Below are 15,479 nucleotides of genomic sequence, written 5' to 3'. Positions count from 1 at the left end.
TGAGCTATATGAATATCTAAGGGAGCTACCATGTGATTTTTATGGGGGGGGGGGGGGCTAGGATGAAAAATGTTGTCCTGCCGTTTTTTAGTTGTAATCTCTGTCCTGCTTTTTTATTTTTCACTCTATTCGGTCCTGCATTTTTTTTATTAGTTTATTCTGACTTTTTTTTTTACATAAATTGTCATCCTGCCTTGTCAGTTTTGCCAAGTTGCTCATCCTGCCTTTTTTTTTACTTAAAACTCCTGTCCTGCCTTTTTTTTCAAATATCATCCTAGCCCCTCAATAAAATTCAAATGGTAGCTCCCTAAGATGGCGGAAGACACCCGATCTACCCTAAGGGCAATATATCTAATGAGGAAGAAATTTTCAATTTCGGTCACGTCGAGTTATAACTTGTAGATCTCCTTTTGTTGAAAAGGGTTTCTGTTTTCATTTATCTATCTATTATACTGTTCAGGGGGGTGGGGGGAGAATCGAAAAAAAAAAATACACAAATATGGATAAAAGAAGGCGAAAGATACAAAAGGGATAGTAAAACTCTTAACCAAACTGACAATGTCATAACAAAAACTCATCAGCCGAAATAAACAGAGAAAAAAGATCAAAAGCCAAACAACAGTATATTAAGCGCAACATATAGAAAACCAAAAACTGAGCAACACGAAACCCTCAAAAAAGGGGTGATCTCAGGTGCTCCAGAAGAATAAGCAGATCCTGCTTCATATGTGGCACCCGTCACTTGGCGATTTTGCAAATACAGAAGGAATGTGTTATAAATTTCGAGGAACTCCCAAAAAACATGAATTACAGGATGTCAAATCGATGAACGTGCTTAAAATAGGCTCCTTTTCATAAAAAAGAATTGATGAAAATGTATTTGTATTTAGTGTACAGGGGCAAATATTACATGCATATAAGGTCGAGAATATGTAAGTGTGATATGAATATGAATAAATCTTGGCTCTGAACAAGACATATTTTGCTTGCTTAGCCGAATTTTTAACAAACTAGTTGACAAACCGTCTCTGACAATCTATGGAAATCCAAATAGCATCGGTTTTGATTAAGTCCAGATTTTTTGGTTTTATTTCGGGGAAAAGGGGTGAGTTTTACGTACAGTGGCAAATATTACACGCATATCAGGACGAGAACATGTAAGTGTGATATGAATATGAATAAACCCTGCTTTGTTACAAGACCTACTTTACTTGCCTAGCCGAATTTTCAACGAACTAGTCGACAAACTGTCTCTGACGTTCTATACAGTCCGCATCGCTTTCGATTAAGTCGAGAAGAAAATTCAAATTTTCAGATACCTCTAACAAGACGGGGGGGGGGGGGGGGGGGGGGGGGGTCACATTCTGATATAGCTCTGACCCTCTCAATCCTACGCTAAGCGTATTATTTGTCATATCAGTTGCTCTTTGTTTTTTGAAGATTAAGACTCCAGATTCTTATGTTCTATTTCGTGGAAAACGGGAGTGGTAAATACAAATTCTCCGATAACTCTTACATAGATGTGATTTTATATGAGTAAAATTTGACCCTCACAGTCATAAGTCTTATAAGCACAATAGTATGTTGTATATATTAACACAAAACATAGATAAATATTTTCTTAAATATTGTTCATAAAAAAAGTTTGGTTTTTAATTATATAAAAAAATCAAAACAAAACATGTAAAATATACGGCAAAACTGTATTCAAGTGTAATATATAGCGATGGGTAATTCTTTTGCTTTATGAATTTATGGAAAACTTTCTTTGTATATAATTTTGCCTCCGGAGTTAAATTTTTAATTAATATTCATCAACTTGCAAATGAAGAAGAAAAAATCCTGGGGATTTGTCCCTCATTCTTTTCCATAGAATTGCAGTTTCTATTCACATAATTCTGTAATGTTTTACGCATCATTATTGTCTTTCAATTTAACATAAAACGATCTAATATTTGTACTATATTCGAAGTCAACACCAAAAATCTTCAATTCTGCACAAGTACATGTCATCCTATCATTGTTTTATTTTGACTTTACGTTCTGTTTTTATAACTTAACATTTTACTGTTTCAAGTCAAGACCAAACTACATCAAATTTACATCGTGTAGTTTCAAGTCAACACATTGTATGATAAGCCTCTCGTAACGTCATGATGATATAACATCGTGCTATCTTAGCTCAACAACACGTACTTTCAACTGTACGTCGTATAGTTTTGAATTAGCATATTGTATGGCAAGCCTATCGTGATATTATTATGATATAACGTCGTGCTATCATAGCTCAACATCACATACTTTCAACAGTACGTTGTGTAGTTTTAAATGAGCATATTGTATGGTACGCCTATCGTGACATTCTAATGATATAACAACGTGCTATCTTAGCTTAACATCACGTACTTTCAGCTGTACGTGGTGTAATTTTAGATGAGCAAATTGTATAACAAGCCTATCGTGACATTATAATGATATAACATCGTGCTGTCTTAGCTGAACAACACGTACTTTCAACTGTACGTCGTGTAGTTTTAAACGAGCATATCGTGTGGTAAGCCTATCGTGACATTCTAATGATTTTACAACGTGCCATCTTAGCTTAACATCACGTACTTTCAACTGTACGTTATGTAGTTTTAAATGAGCAAATTGTATAATAAGCCTATTGTGACATTATAATGATATAACATCGTGCTATCGTAGCTAAACATTACAAAATTTCAACTGTACGTCGTGTAGTTTCAAGGGAGCATCTTAGCTTAACACGTTGCATCGTGTTGTTTTAAGTCAACAAATTGTATGGTAAGCCTTTCGTTTCAATATAGTGGTGTAGCATCGTGTTATCTTAACTTAACATCATGTACTTTCAACTGTGCATCATGGTGTTTTAAATCAACAGATTGCATGATCGACCAATCGTAATATCACAATGATATAACATGGTACTATCTCAGCTCAACATTTATTAATAACAAGTCAGCACCATACATTTTAGCTATTCATTTTATTTGTTATCATAGCTGTCGATGTGGATGACTGAGCAGTATCCATCTACAAGCTAACATCATTCAACGTCAACTTCACATCATGTACTTTAAACCGAACGTTACTTGTGTTTGGCATATCATCACAACATCGTGACTTATCATTGTACTATCACGACTAAAGCACTTGTCATTGCAAGTCAACATTGCGCAAATTCAACTTAGCATATTGTAATTAAGAGTTTGCATTTTGATGACTCAATTCAACATCACGCTGTCTTAACTTTACATTTTAAGCTTCAGCATAACGTTTTGTAAATCTCTAATATATGACAGCTGAGGCTTTCCATAAAAATGACTGAGTGACGTTTCAAACGTACTGATCAACTCCACCGTAGCGAAACACATGACTGACATAATCAATAATATATTACAGTAAATACGAGCGAAAAATATCTTTATAAGTAAAGAATTGTCGCATAAAAATTAAATACACGACCGGGAAATGGCAAAGTTCACGAAGTCTAGTCTGATTCATCATTTTACAAAAAAAAAAAAAAAAAAAGTTCAAGCAAAGGGGGGGCGTACGCCCTCTACGCCCCCCTCTGGATCCGCCACTGTATATTCTCAATTTTCGTACCAATCGAATGGAATAAATACTATATTTTTTTAAACTTATTTGTACTATATTTTTAACTATGTATACAGACATACATTTTTTTGCATTTGTCACTTTCATATGTTCATAATACAAACTAATTGTGTTTTGAAAGTAGACCATATGTAGAAGGGCGTGTTATGACAATTTCCGTTTTGAAACAGCTACACTGGCTCTTTTTCAAATGATTTTATTTTGATTCTATTTTTCTTCTTAGACAATTAAAAATATATCAAAATTGAAATGTCATAATATGTCTAATTCTTTGTCGAGACCTTGTGGATCAAAACTATTTACGCATGCATATTTGTAATCAAGTACACACGCATATTGTATGGTACGTGAGGAAATCCGTTAACAACTAATCATCTTGTGCGACTTATATATACATATATATGTGGCCATGTGTTAAAAACGATTCATCAATGATGAACAGCCACCTTGTTGGTCTCATGATAACACTTAAATCTGCGGCTGCGTACCAATATTCTACATGTTCTACCAGGATATTTTTTTATCTTGAATATTAACTAAAGTTTCTTCGCTTGATGTTGATTTTAATTCATTGGCGGATCAAGATAGGGTCCAGGAGTAGAAACTCTAGCTTTTTTTTACTTAAAATCGATGGAAATTAGGTTGAAAACTACCTTCTTTTTGTAGGTGGAACCCAGTGAAACTCCTCCTCTAAAAATTACTTGACCCACGCCTGACGTTATACATCCACACACCAATGCACATCTTTGCTAACCATTAAATATGTTATGACTTAGCAGATTTCAAACCAAAAGAACTGATTTTGTCAGGTTGCTCACGTTAAGACCAGTGATACATATTCATTTTATCATCTTTAGCTGTTCCTAATCACACAACATAGATGTCTCATCACACTCCCATCATTTAATTGGCTGCTAAGAATCGCGTGGTGTTTAAAATTGACGTTTTTGTCCCAATGCAACGCAGCTGGCGCCCACATCGGCACGGGCTCTCTACGTTACAACAATGCGTTGGAATAATTAAAAAAGACAAACGAAAAGATTGATTGAACTCATAATTTCCTGTTTTTTGCATCAAAATGATATAATAAGAATCGAATTCCTTTTTTGTGCCGTTTTCTAGGGTTGTAAAGGCGCATTCGGCACACTTCGGTAGATTATACAATGTTAGATGTAGGGTACCGGAATATAGTGAGGTGTACTGATTGGTAAAGGCGCTGAACGCTTCCGAAGCAAATTTTGTTTGAAACGCTGAAGTTTGACGGTATCTTATATGACGAATATATATTACTATTAATCATGTCAATTAATTACAATTCTTTTGATTTAACTTTTGTATGTGATCATTGCCTGGTCACTGTTCATCTTAAGGGGGAGCCACTGTACAATAATGCACGTTTAGCAAGTAATATTCAACCAACCTACGAGTGATTTCATCGGAAATCCTACAAAAGCAACACAGAATGATCAATCTCTGGACTGGTAGTTTATTTTATTCCAATGGGTCCTTTATCAACTGATTTCAAGACGCTAGAAGTACATTTGTGCCCGATTTCTTATTTAAAAATCGCCAAAAGATTATTTTTAGAGACGTTTCATGAGGTCTCCAATCTTGACATTTTTTAGACTTGTATTTTTAGATGAAAAGTCGATCCTTGTACGTTCTGCATATAATAATTCAAGTAAGTTTTTATCAGTTTTGGACAGTGGTCTTAAAGTGGTCTAAACGGGATATATATGTCTATTTTTTGGAATCTACAGTTGTTTTTACACTATAGATGCAGAACATAATAAATGAATTTTCTTAAGCATGATGCTTAAGAAAGTTCATTTATTATGTTGTATGAATCAGAAAAGAGATAAAACTATGTCTCTGTCACAGATATTACACAAATGGGCTATATAAATGTATACATGTGCAAGTTCATGTATCATTTGAACCCATTTCATTTGTTTTTGTGACTAGTCAAAATTCTTGAAAATTGGTATTAAGTTTTTTTTTAAGTTTTACACGTATATACATGTATGTATGTATTAATAAGATCGTAACAGTTCATTTCACATAGAATTGGAAAATTATTACGGGCTGGGTGAAGGGGTGTCTTTCCGACTGGTACTATTTTGACTTTTAGAAAACCGTCGATATTCTGGAATCGCTTGTAAATTCAAATACCTGAATCTGTAAATCTTAATTTGGACGCCAAAGTATCTCGTTTTGACCATTTCCCTGGCTTGGTGGATGCGTTCAAATTACCTTTTTGTACAGCAGAAACTTTTAACCATTTGTCTTGCAAGTGGTAAATTGCTATTCATATTGGGAAAAAAAATGTACTTTGTGTAAATGTTAGCTATGGTTTAATGAAATAGCTTTATTAAGCGATTTTTCACAAGAAATTACATAAGATTCATTTTAAAAGCCTGCGTAGCAACCTTTATAGAATTGACTTCTTGCAAGTGAACGGAGAAGCACCGTCTGCTTTAAATGTCTGTGGATGTGATACTGCTGCTGCTTATGATCAAATATCTTTTCACTAAAAATTGAGCTTAATCTAACTTTCCGTAGAAAATGAAAATCAAACTTTCGGTAGAATATCAAGCTTAATCAAACTTTCCTTAGATAAATCTTAATTTGGACGCCAAAGTATCTCGTTTTGACCATTTCCCTGGCTTGGTGGATGCGTTCAAATTACCTTTTTGTACAGCAGAAACTTTTAACCATTTGTCTTGCAAGTGGTAAATTGCTATTCATATTGGGAAAAAAAATGTACTTTGTGTAAATGTTAGCTATGGTTTAATGAAATAGCTTTATTAAGCGATTTTTCACAAGAAATTACATAAGATTCATTTTAAAAGCCTGCGTAGCAACCTTTATAGAATTGACTTCTTGCAAGTGAACGGAGAAGCACCGTCTGCTTTAAATGTCTGTGGATGTGATACTGCTGCTGCTTATGATCAAATATCTTTTCACTAAAAATTGAGCTTAATCTAACTTTCCGTAGAAAATGAAAATCAAACTTTCGGTAGAATATCAAGCTTAATCAAACTTTCCTTAGAATATAAAGCTTGACAAATTCTTTGCAGAAATTAAAATTTTCTTCATAAGAATTTGGTTTCTATGCATAAAGATGTACTGATGTGCAATCTTCTCCCTCGGACAAGAAATGCATTATTTTTTTTTGTCATCTGCATAGATATGCTTGCAATTTACTTAACTGCATACTCAGCCGATTATATTTTTTGTTAACTCTAACTAGCACAGTTGGAATTTCTTCTGAAGCTCTATAAAATACTCTTTCTTCATCAAGACACATATGGTAAGGTCCATGCCTGATAAATGTGCTGAAATGGTGTTTAGGGCATATAATTTACTGCCAACTATAGGATCCATTTTATTCTTTTGTTTGACAGTTACCGTGAGCCAGGGTTATTTTATCTTCTGTCCAGAAACCAGGTTTTATTTAGGTCAAGATGTAAATTCTAAAACTTCAAGGTAAAACCGAGTAAATATATTTGGATATTTTTAATCGGCGTTAATTTTGAAATTGTTTTTTGTTCTTCAAACCTCCAAATTCAAATGCTGATGTTGATATACCAAATGATAAACAACAGACTTAAATGCCATTAAAAGTTAAAGGGAAAAAGAATCACTCCTATATGGAATTAAGCGTCGTTTTTCTCTCTTTACACAAATATTTTTTAACGCAATCTCCCACTCTTTCTAGTAATGTAATGGAAAATGGTATACACAAAATAAAAGGTTTTTCAGTGGTGTATTCAGGAATGACTGACATTCGCCCCCTTTTGGTCGACAACATATTTCATTTGTTAGGCATTACGCCACACACCCCAACCCTGATAATCGACGCAATATTAGAACAGCTTTTTTTAGCTCACCTGGCCCGAAGGGCCAAGTGAGCTTTTCTCATCACTTGGCGTCCGTCGTCCGTCGTCCGTCGTCCGTCGTCCGCTTTTTACATTTTGAACTTCTTCTGGAGAACCACTGAATGGAATGAAACCAAACATGGCATGAATGTTCCTTATGAGGTGCTGACCAAGTGTTGTTACTTTGTAGCGGATCCATCATCCAAGATGGCCGCCAGTGGGGGACTTAGTTTAACATAGGACCCTATGGGAAATACATACAAATGTCTTCTTTTAGAGAACCACTGAATGGAATGAAACCAAACATGGCATGAATGTTTCTTATGAGGTGCTGACCGAGTGTTGTTACTTTGAAGCCGATCCAAAATCCAAGATGGCCGCCAGCAGGGGACTTAGTTTAACATTGGACCCTATGGGAAATACATACAAATGTCTTCTTTTAGAGAACCACTGAATGAAATGGAACCAAACATGGCATGAATGTTTCTTATGAGGTGCTGACCGAGCGTTGTTACTTTGAAGCCGATCCATAATCCAAGATGGCCGCCTGCAGGGGACTTAGTTTAACATGGGACCCTATGAGAAATACATACAAATGTCTTCTTTTAGAGAACCACTGAATGGAATGAAACCAAACATGGCATGAATGTTCCTTATGAGGTGCTGACCGAGTGTTGTTACTTTGAAGCTGATTCATAATCCAAGATGGCCGCCAGCGGGGGACTTAGTTTAACATGGCACCCTGTGGGAAATACATACAAACGTCTTCTTTTAGAGAACCACTGAATGGAATAAAACCAAACATGGCAAGAATGTTTCTTATGAGGTGCTGACCAGGTGTTGTTACTTTGAAGCTGATCCATCATCCAAGATGGCAGCCAGCGGGGGACTTAGTTTAACATAGGACCCTATGGGAAATACATACAAATGTCTTCTTTTAGAGAACCACTGAATGCAATGATACCAAACATTTTATGAATGTTCTTTATGAGGTGCTGACCAAGTGTTGTTACTATAAAGCCGATCCATAATCTAAGATGGCCGCCAGCGGAGGACTTAGTTTAACATAGGACCCTATGAGAAATACGTACAAATGTTTTCTTTTAGAGAACCATTGTATGGAATGAAACCAAACATGGCATGCATGTTCCTTTTGAGGTGCTGACCAAGTGTTGTTACTTTGAAGCTGATCCTTCATCCATGATGGCTGCCAGATGGGGACAATGTTTAACAAAGGACCCTATGGACAATACATACAAATGTCTTCTTTTAGAGAACCACATACTGAATGGATTGAAAGCAAACATGGCATGAATGTTCCTTATGAGGTGCTGACTAAGTTTTGTTACTTTGAAGCTGATCCTTCATCCATGATGGCCGCCAATGGGGGGACTTCCTTTAACATACGACCCTATGGGAAATACATACAAATGCTTCTTCTAGAGGTGCACTGAATGGAATGAAACCAAAACATGGCATAAATGTTTCTTATGAGGTGCTGATTAAGTGTTGCTACTTTGTTGCCGATTTACTGTTCAAGATGGCCACCAGGATTTTTTATTAAATTACAGGACCAATATTAAACCAAATTTGGCCTCACTCATTATTAGGGTATCTGTTATGATTTTAATCTATTTGTACATGATTTCCAAAATCAAAGTAGAATCAGGTGAGCGACACAGGCTCTTGAGAGCCTCTAGTTTTGTATCTTACACGTCTAAATATAAACATGCTTTACCATATTTACGGAAACGTGTAATTTATCTATTTCTATAATGATGAAGCTTAATTATTTGTCATAGCATTCTGTGATTTCTATAATGCTTTTATAAATTCTTGCCTCTATTACTTTAAAATCTGAACAAAATGTCTATTCCATTCATTATAGTGATGAAAACTTACTGCATACCCAATAACTTGATTGTAGGTTACCAGAATGATGGGAAACACATATTTATATCCAATCCTTCACTGGCGGTAGTAATATATGTTGTGATTTGTAAATATAACTGGTTCACATACCGCATTTCTATTGGGGAGCTAAAAAACTTAATTTTCAAACATGCAGTTTCAGACTTTGCATAGAGATTTTTTGAACCCGAATTAAGTTAACAGATGTATTGATATTCATTTGCATAAGGTCGATTTCTATCGTACTCAGCTCAAATGTGTGGTGGAAAGAATTGGAGAACCAAGTTACAAATACATACGATTCGATTCAAGATCATTCAATATTATTATTTTTTATCAACAAATATATTCCACGCAATTGTTAGGAAATGATCTTTTATAAGCGTGCCACATGCCCCTTCATACTGACTTGCAGGAAAAAAATGTACATTTGAAGTTTTCATTCCAGTATAGGATTTTTCATTAAAAATCAAAATAAAAGTGATCCAGTTTCGTGCACAGGCGGATTTAGGGGGCATCGGACCGTCTCCCTTATGGAGCTAAATTTTATGGTTAATGCGTAAATCTTTTACATGTCCAACCACAGGCACTTGTCTCTCAAAAAAAAAATTACTTATATATATATATATAGGTAATTTTTTTTTCAGAGACAAATTAAAGAATATAGGTAATTTTTTTTTCAAAGACAAGTGCCTGTGTGTCCAACTCCTAACGTTGCCTTGTCCCCCTTTTTTTAATCCTGGACCCGCATCTGTCATGCGTAAAAGAAGTTCCTTTGGGATATTAAATTGTTTACTTTACAGAAATGAAACCCACATCTTATTTAATTCGTCAGTTGAATGTGCGTGTACATGAATAGATGAAATAAACAAAATGTCAAATTTAACCTTGACATTGCAAAAATGTCGATACTAATTATAACTGATATTGACACAAAATATAAATGGCTGAATATTAATAACTAAATAAATAAGTTAAATATTTGTTATATTGATTGCATTTAAACAAATGACAACCATATTGATTTCGTGAAAGTTTTTTGTCCCTTTTATATAACTCCTTACGCCTCAGTTGAGAGTGTTAATCATGTTTATATATTAAACGTAAAAAAGAAATGCGTTTTAAAATTAATTTCTATTATATATAACAGATATCGTGTTTTTATACCAAGCGTGAAAAGATGTTCGTAATTTGTTTTTGAATATAATTGTTAATGTTGTTGTTTACAGTTATTTGTAAAATCCCGTGAAGTGAAAAAAATTTTTTTTTTTTTGTTTTATCTCAGAAGAACCAAAAATTTGTAATTCAAATATTTTCCCCCGTCAGGTTTTAAACTAAGACCAAGAAATACTATTTTATGTCAGTTATAAGTGTTGCATTATTTTGAGAGAGAGAAAAAAGGAAAAGTATAATGATGGTAATATTTTATTTTTCAAAAATATTTTGAATAAACTTTAATTGGATCAACCTTGACCTGAACTTAAAATCCCCACATTATGGGTCAGGGTAAACATACAACAATAATCAGGAATATTCCTCCTTGCATTTATCAGCTCTTGTGCTTACGATATCAAACAAATGTTTTATACATGCATATTTAAGTAAGACTCGTATTTTAATAAATTAATTATGCATCACATAATTTTTTGTATAAAAAAAACTCATCGATTTGGTACTGGCACGATTTAAATGTTATAATTTGTTTGCAAATTTCCAGTTCATAAAATTAACATCGCCTTTTTTCTGGTCTCTGCGTCCGTTAGTCCGTCCGTCCGTCCGTATCAGGTAGAACTTTTTGGTTAAGATGGTTTACTATCACATCAACTTTAGACTTAGTACGCATGTTCATTATGATGTGAGAATATTAATTGCTCATGCCAAGTTGCGGATTTTGACCCTGATTTTTCAGTTCACTGAGTATATATGGAAATGAGATCACCACGAAAGGGCATCGTGTCCTATGGACACGTATTCTTGTTATAATATGTAAACCCTTTCTTACAAAAGGTGACCTTAAAAGTAAGTTATACATTTTGTTACTGTTCTGCTTAGACAATTTTTTTACTGTTCTGCTTATTCCCTTTTGTTTTGTTTTGTATTTTTCTTAAAATATGTTTGATATTTTTGGCTTCTGTCAAGTTTTTAGCGGCTCGAACGAACAAGGATCGTTATAAGGATGTTTATAGTCTTTAGAATAAAACATCACACACTTATACCTTTCCATCATGCAAGCCATACCCAGTCAGGTAAATTATATTGAGTAATAAAAAGTATCATTATATATATTTTGTAGGTTACCAGATGGGTGACCAGAGAAATATGCAGGATTCGTCCGATGACGGGATTGGATGCTGCGGATGTATACTGATGGGATTATCTTACCTTCTTGTTGCCTTATTTTTCCCCTTTTCTCTATGTATGACAATAAAGGTAAGACAAAAATGTCAGATATCCATAATTCCAAAGGGCATGTTTTTTCTAGTCCAAATATTTATGAGGTCTTGAAAGGCTTTTTTATTTTTTATGCTGTGACGTCTTAGGAAGGCGTCATAACAAAAAAAATAAAACAGCCTTTCAAGACGTCATAATTATTTGGACTTATGTTTTTCCTATTTAAGGAACAATTTTTTCGGGTTTGTCTAAATTGTGTCAGTATAGATCCAGAACAGGCACACGACTAAGCTTCTCATAAAAGTTTGGAACCGACAACTGTAGGGTTCACTACACAAACCTACATTGTGTTGGAACTGTAGTGTACCTTGAATTGTTTGGAATTCAAACATTTCTGTGCACATTAATTTAAAAGGACCGATGTAACACAGAAATCAGAAGATCTCAAATTGACAATATGCCAGTTCATGATGATAATCCTTCCAGAGGTCTTTAAATTGTATACTGTTTGTAACACAAAGCAAAATAAAACTTAAAACTAAAGCTTAACTGAAAAACCTACAGACAGGAAAGATAATTTAAAGGGTAATATGTAAACGGCATACCTAATATCAATGAATACCATCTTTGGCTAATTTGGGTAGTTTGACATATTAACATAAACACAATTTTCCCCGTGATAATCGTATAATCAGTCTAAGATAGTGATATAACAATGATGTTATTAAATAAACTAATATATTTTAATTTAAATACTCCTTAAATATGTATGGTTGTAAACCAGATATGCTTGGACATCAAAGGATTGACAACATTTCTACCTCTAACAAGCCCAAGCAGTGGCAGTCCAAATTCCTCGCCCTGCATCCCTGTCGACCCACTTTGCTGAATATACCAATTGGACTTCTTGTTATTTTTTAAGTTCTGAATATGATGATGATGATAATGATGAATGGCTGCTTAACGTCCAGCGGCAAATTAATATGCATATTCAGGACGAGAACATGTCAATGTAATATGAATATTAACCCTGCTTTGTACTAGACCGACACGCTGAACCGGATGTTTAACGTGCTAGTTCACAAGGTAACAGTTCGCAGGAAGACATGTCACATTAACCGGACACATTATTCTGACTCCGAGCCGACCAGTCTTTGCTCTTACTCCTGAATGCCGCGTGCTAAGCGGAGAAGCAGCACATACCAATTTTAAAGTCTTTGGTTTGACCCGGCGGAGGTTCGAACCAACGACCTCCCGCACTCGAGGCGAACACGCTACCAAGAAGTCCTGAATATGCATGAAGTATTAAAATGTTTGCTACTTTACGTTACTGAAACAACTAAATAATTCTGTTGAAAAATGTAATCGAAAAACCTCATCGTGACCCTCTCTTTAAATGTTTATCTAATTATCCTATAATCCGGTTAATTATCATGATTTCTATAAATAGGTGATTTAAGGTCCTTTAAAAATCATTCTTCCATACATGGCATACATTTACGGTTGTTTACTAAATCGAAATATTCGGATGCAATTACACATTCCATTCATATACATAATTTGTCATTTTGAAGGGTTAATATCGATTGAGTACAGGTTTTACTTAATAAGCTGTGATACACGTCTCCTTGGCAATCATACTACATCTTCTTATATTTTATATTAATTGCAGTTTGTTGTTAGTGCTGCGTGGATGCCACAGGCACTTGTCTCAGAAAAAAAATTCCTTAAGGTATATAGGATTTTTTTTCTGAGATAAGCGCCTGTGGTGGATGCAGTTAAATGTGTCTGAATGTCATTATACTTTAAACCGCCTCGGTGGTCTCGTGGTAGCGTGTTCGTGGGTTCGAACCCCGGCCGGGTCAAACCAAAGACTTTAAAATTGGAATTTGCTGCTTCTCCGCTAAGCACGCGGCATTAAGGAGTAAGAGCAAAGACTGCGGACTTACCTTGTGAACTAGCACGTTAAAAATCCGGCTCAGCATGTCGGTCCAGTACAAAGCAGGGTAAATATTCATATTAGTTTGCCGCTGGTCGTTTAGCAGTCATCCATCATCATCATTTTTATACTTTACTATTTTCAATTTAAGTTGTTTGCTTGTGATAGAACTGTACACCTTTAATCTCTAGTTTTTAGTTGTCTCATTGGCATTCATATTAAATCTCCTTATTTTTATAGTGTTTTTGGATATAATTGTTGTATAACTCTCAGTAAACTTTGTGTTGTCTCATAGGAAATCACCGCGATCTAGGTGGTTCATCTATTGTTTCATTAGTCTGTCAGATTGAGGTTGTGAGTTCCAATCCCGGACGTGGAAGGTGCAGTCGACTCAAATCTTAATTGACAAGGATTGTCAGTTTCCTGCCCAAGTTCGATGGTTGCATCCGGACACTCCGGCTTCCTCCACCAATAAAACTGACCGCCACGATATACCCAATAGTGCCAAAAGTGGCATTAATTACCAACAATCAACAATCATACCACATTTCCTTATTTTTTCATCGACTGCAGGGATTGTTGTTTGTGCTATGTGCAAGCAGGTTTGTTGGGATTGCTGCCTCCCTTTAATTTGTCTGTATAGTGGATAGAAGTCTCATTTTCAACCATACGACATCTCCTTGTTTTTATATTAATAGAGTGCTGACGTCTGATTTTAGGAACATTGAGCAGTTATGCTAGTAATATCGTTTAAGGTGGCTCACCCAAATAATCACCTCCGGTGTTTTTTTTTTTTTTTTATTTTTTAGATTTGTACATAATTATACATCTGTTTTAACTGTTAATACTGAATCAAAAAAAAAAGTCAAAAAAAGAGGGATCACTGGGTTCGTTTTATCAGTTTTTCATAATCTTGGTTTGCTTTCATATATCATTGGTTGTTTTCATATGACATGGGTTGCTTTCATACGAAATGATAGCATTCTAAGAAATCAAATGATTCGTCTTTCTGCCAATAAAAGATGAGCATGTATATGAATTGAACACGTAATGAAAATAGTTTTCATTAATAAAGAGTAAAAAAATAACTTAAAAGACATTTATATAAATGTAACTACTCATTAGCAAAAATACTATAAAACAGAAATACCATTCATAAAAAAAATCACGTTTCTTTTCGTTCTTTTATTACTTTTATTGATTTATTATACATTTTATTTTTATCTTCTCTAATACTATATAATTTCATTACACGATTGTTTCATTAGAATCTAATTTTAATTGGCTGACAACAATCGTGAGGCACTCTAATATCATATTTTATTTCCAAATAAAATACAACAGCCTATCCGTGACAATTTTAAAATAATGCATATTTTTAGATTTCAAAATAGTAACACTGTGAACTATTATACATTACTTTTAAAGTCCCTATATTGATGCTATAATGTAAACTCACGACTTGTTGTATATACACTGGATATTATGGTGGAGGATACTGTTAATTCATATTTTACAAAGGATTTAAATGTGTTTTAATATGTACAGATACTTTTAATATAATTTATCGGTCTCATCCGAGTGCTCCTAAACAGGTAGGGAACTACGAAAGAAGAAGAAGCATAGAAAATAAACGAAATGATTGATATTACTCTTGATGTCATGGTTGTAGCATACAAATGTTACAAAAATTGAATGCTTCTTTTTATTATTTTATA

General features: G+C 34.4%; 1 protein-coding gene across 2 annotated transcripts in view; it reads left to right on the top strand.

The window, feature by feature from the left end:
• Positions 1–15,479, top strand: part of LOC127714174 (stomatin-like) — a 28,342-nt gene that overhangs the window by 6,317 nt on the left and 6,546 nt on the right. The window contains exons 2-3 of one of the 2 annotated variants that reach the window (XM_052220190.1): positions 5,279–5,320; positions 11,725–11,861. In XM_052220190.1, the coding sequence (XP_052076150.1) occupies positions 5,279–5,320; positions 11,725–11,861 (179 nt within the window). The remainder of the gene's footprint in view (positions 1–5,278; positions 5,321–11,724; positions 11,862–15,479) is intronic. The other variant, XM_052220191.1, reaches the window with a different exon arrangement.

The sequence above is a fragment of the Mytilus californianus genome, unplaced genomic scaffold (genome assembly GCF_021869535.1).
Source record: "Mytilus californianus isolate M0D057914Y unplaced genomic scaffold, xbMytCali1.0.p SCAF_9, whole genome shotgun sequence".
Taxonomy (NCBI): Eukaryota; Metazoa; Mollusca; class Bivalvia; order Mytilida; family Mytilidae; genus Mytilus; species Mytilus californianus.
The sequence above is the reverse complement of the archived record's forward strand: the minus strand, read 5'-3'. Positions and strand labels throughout refer to the sequence as shown.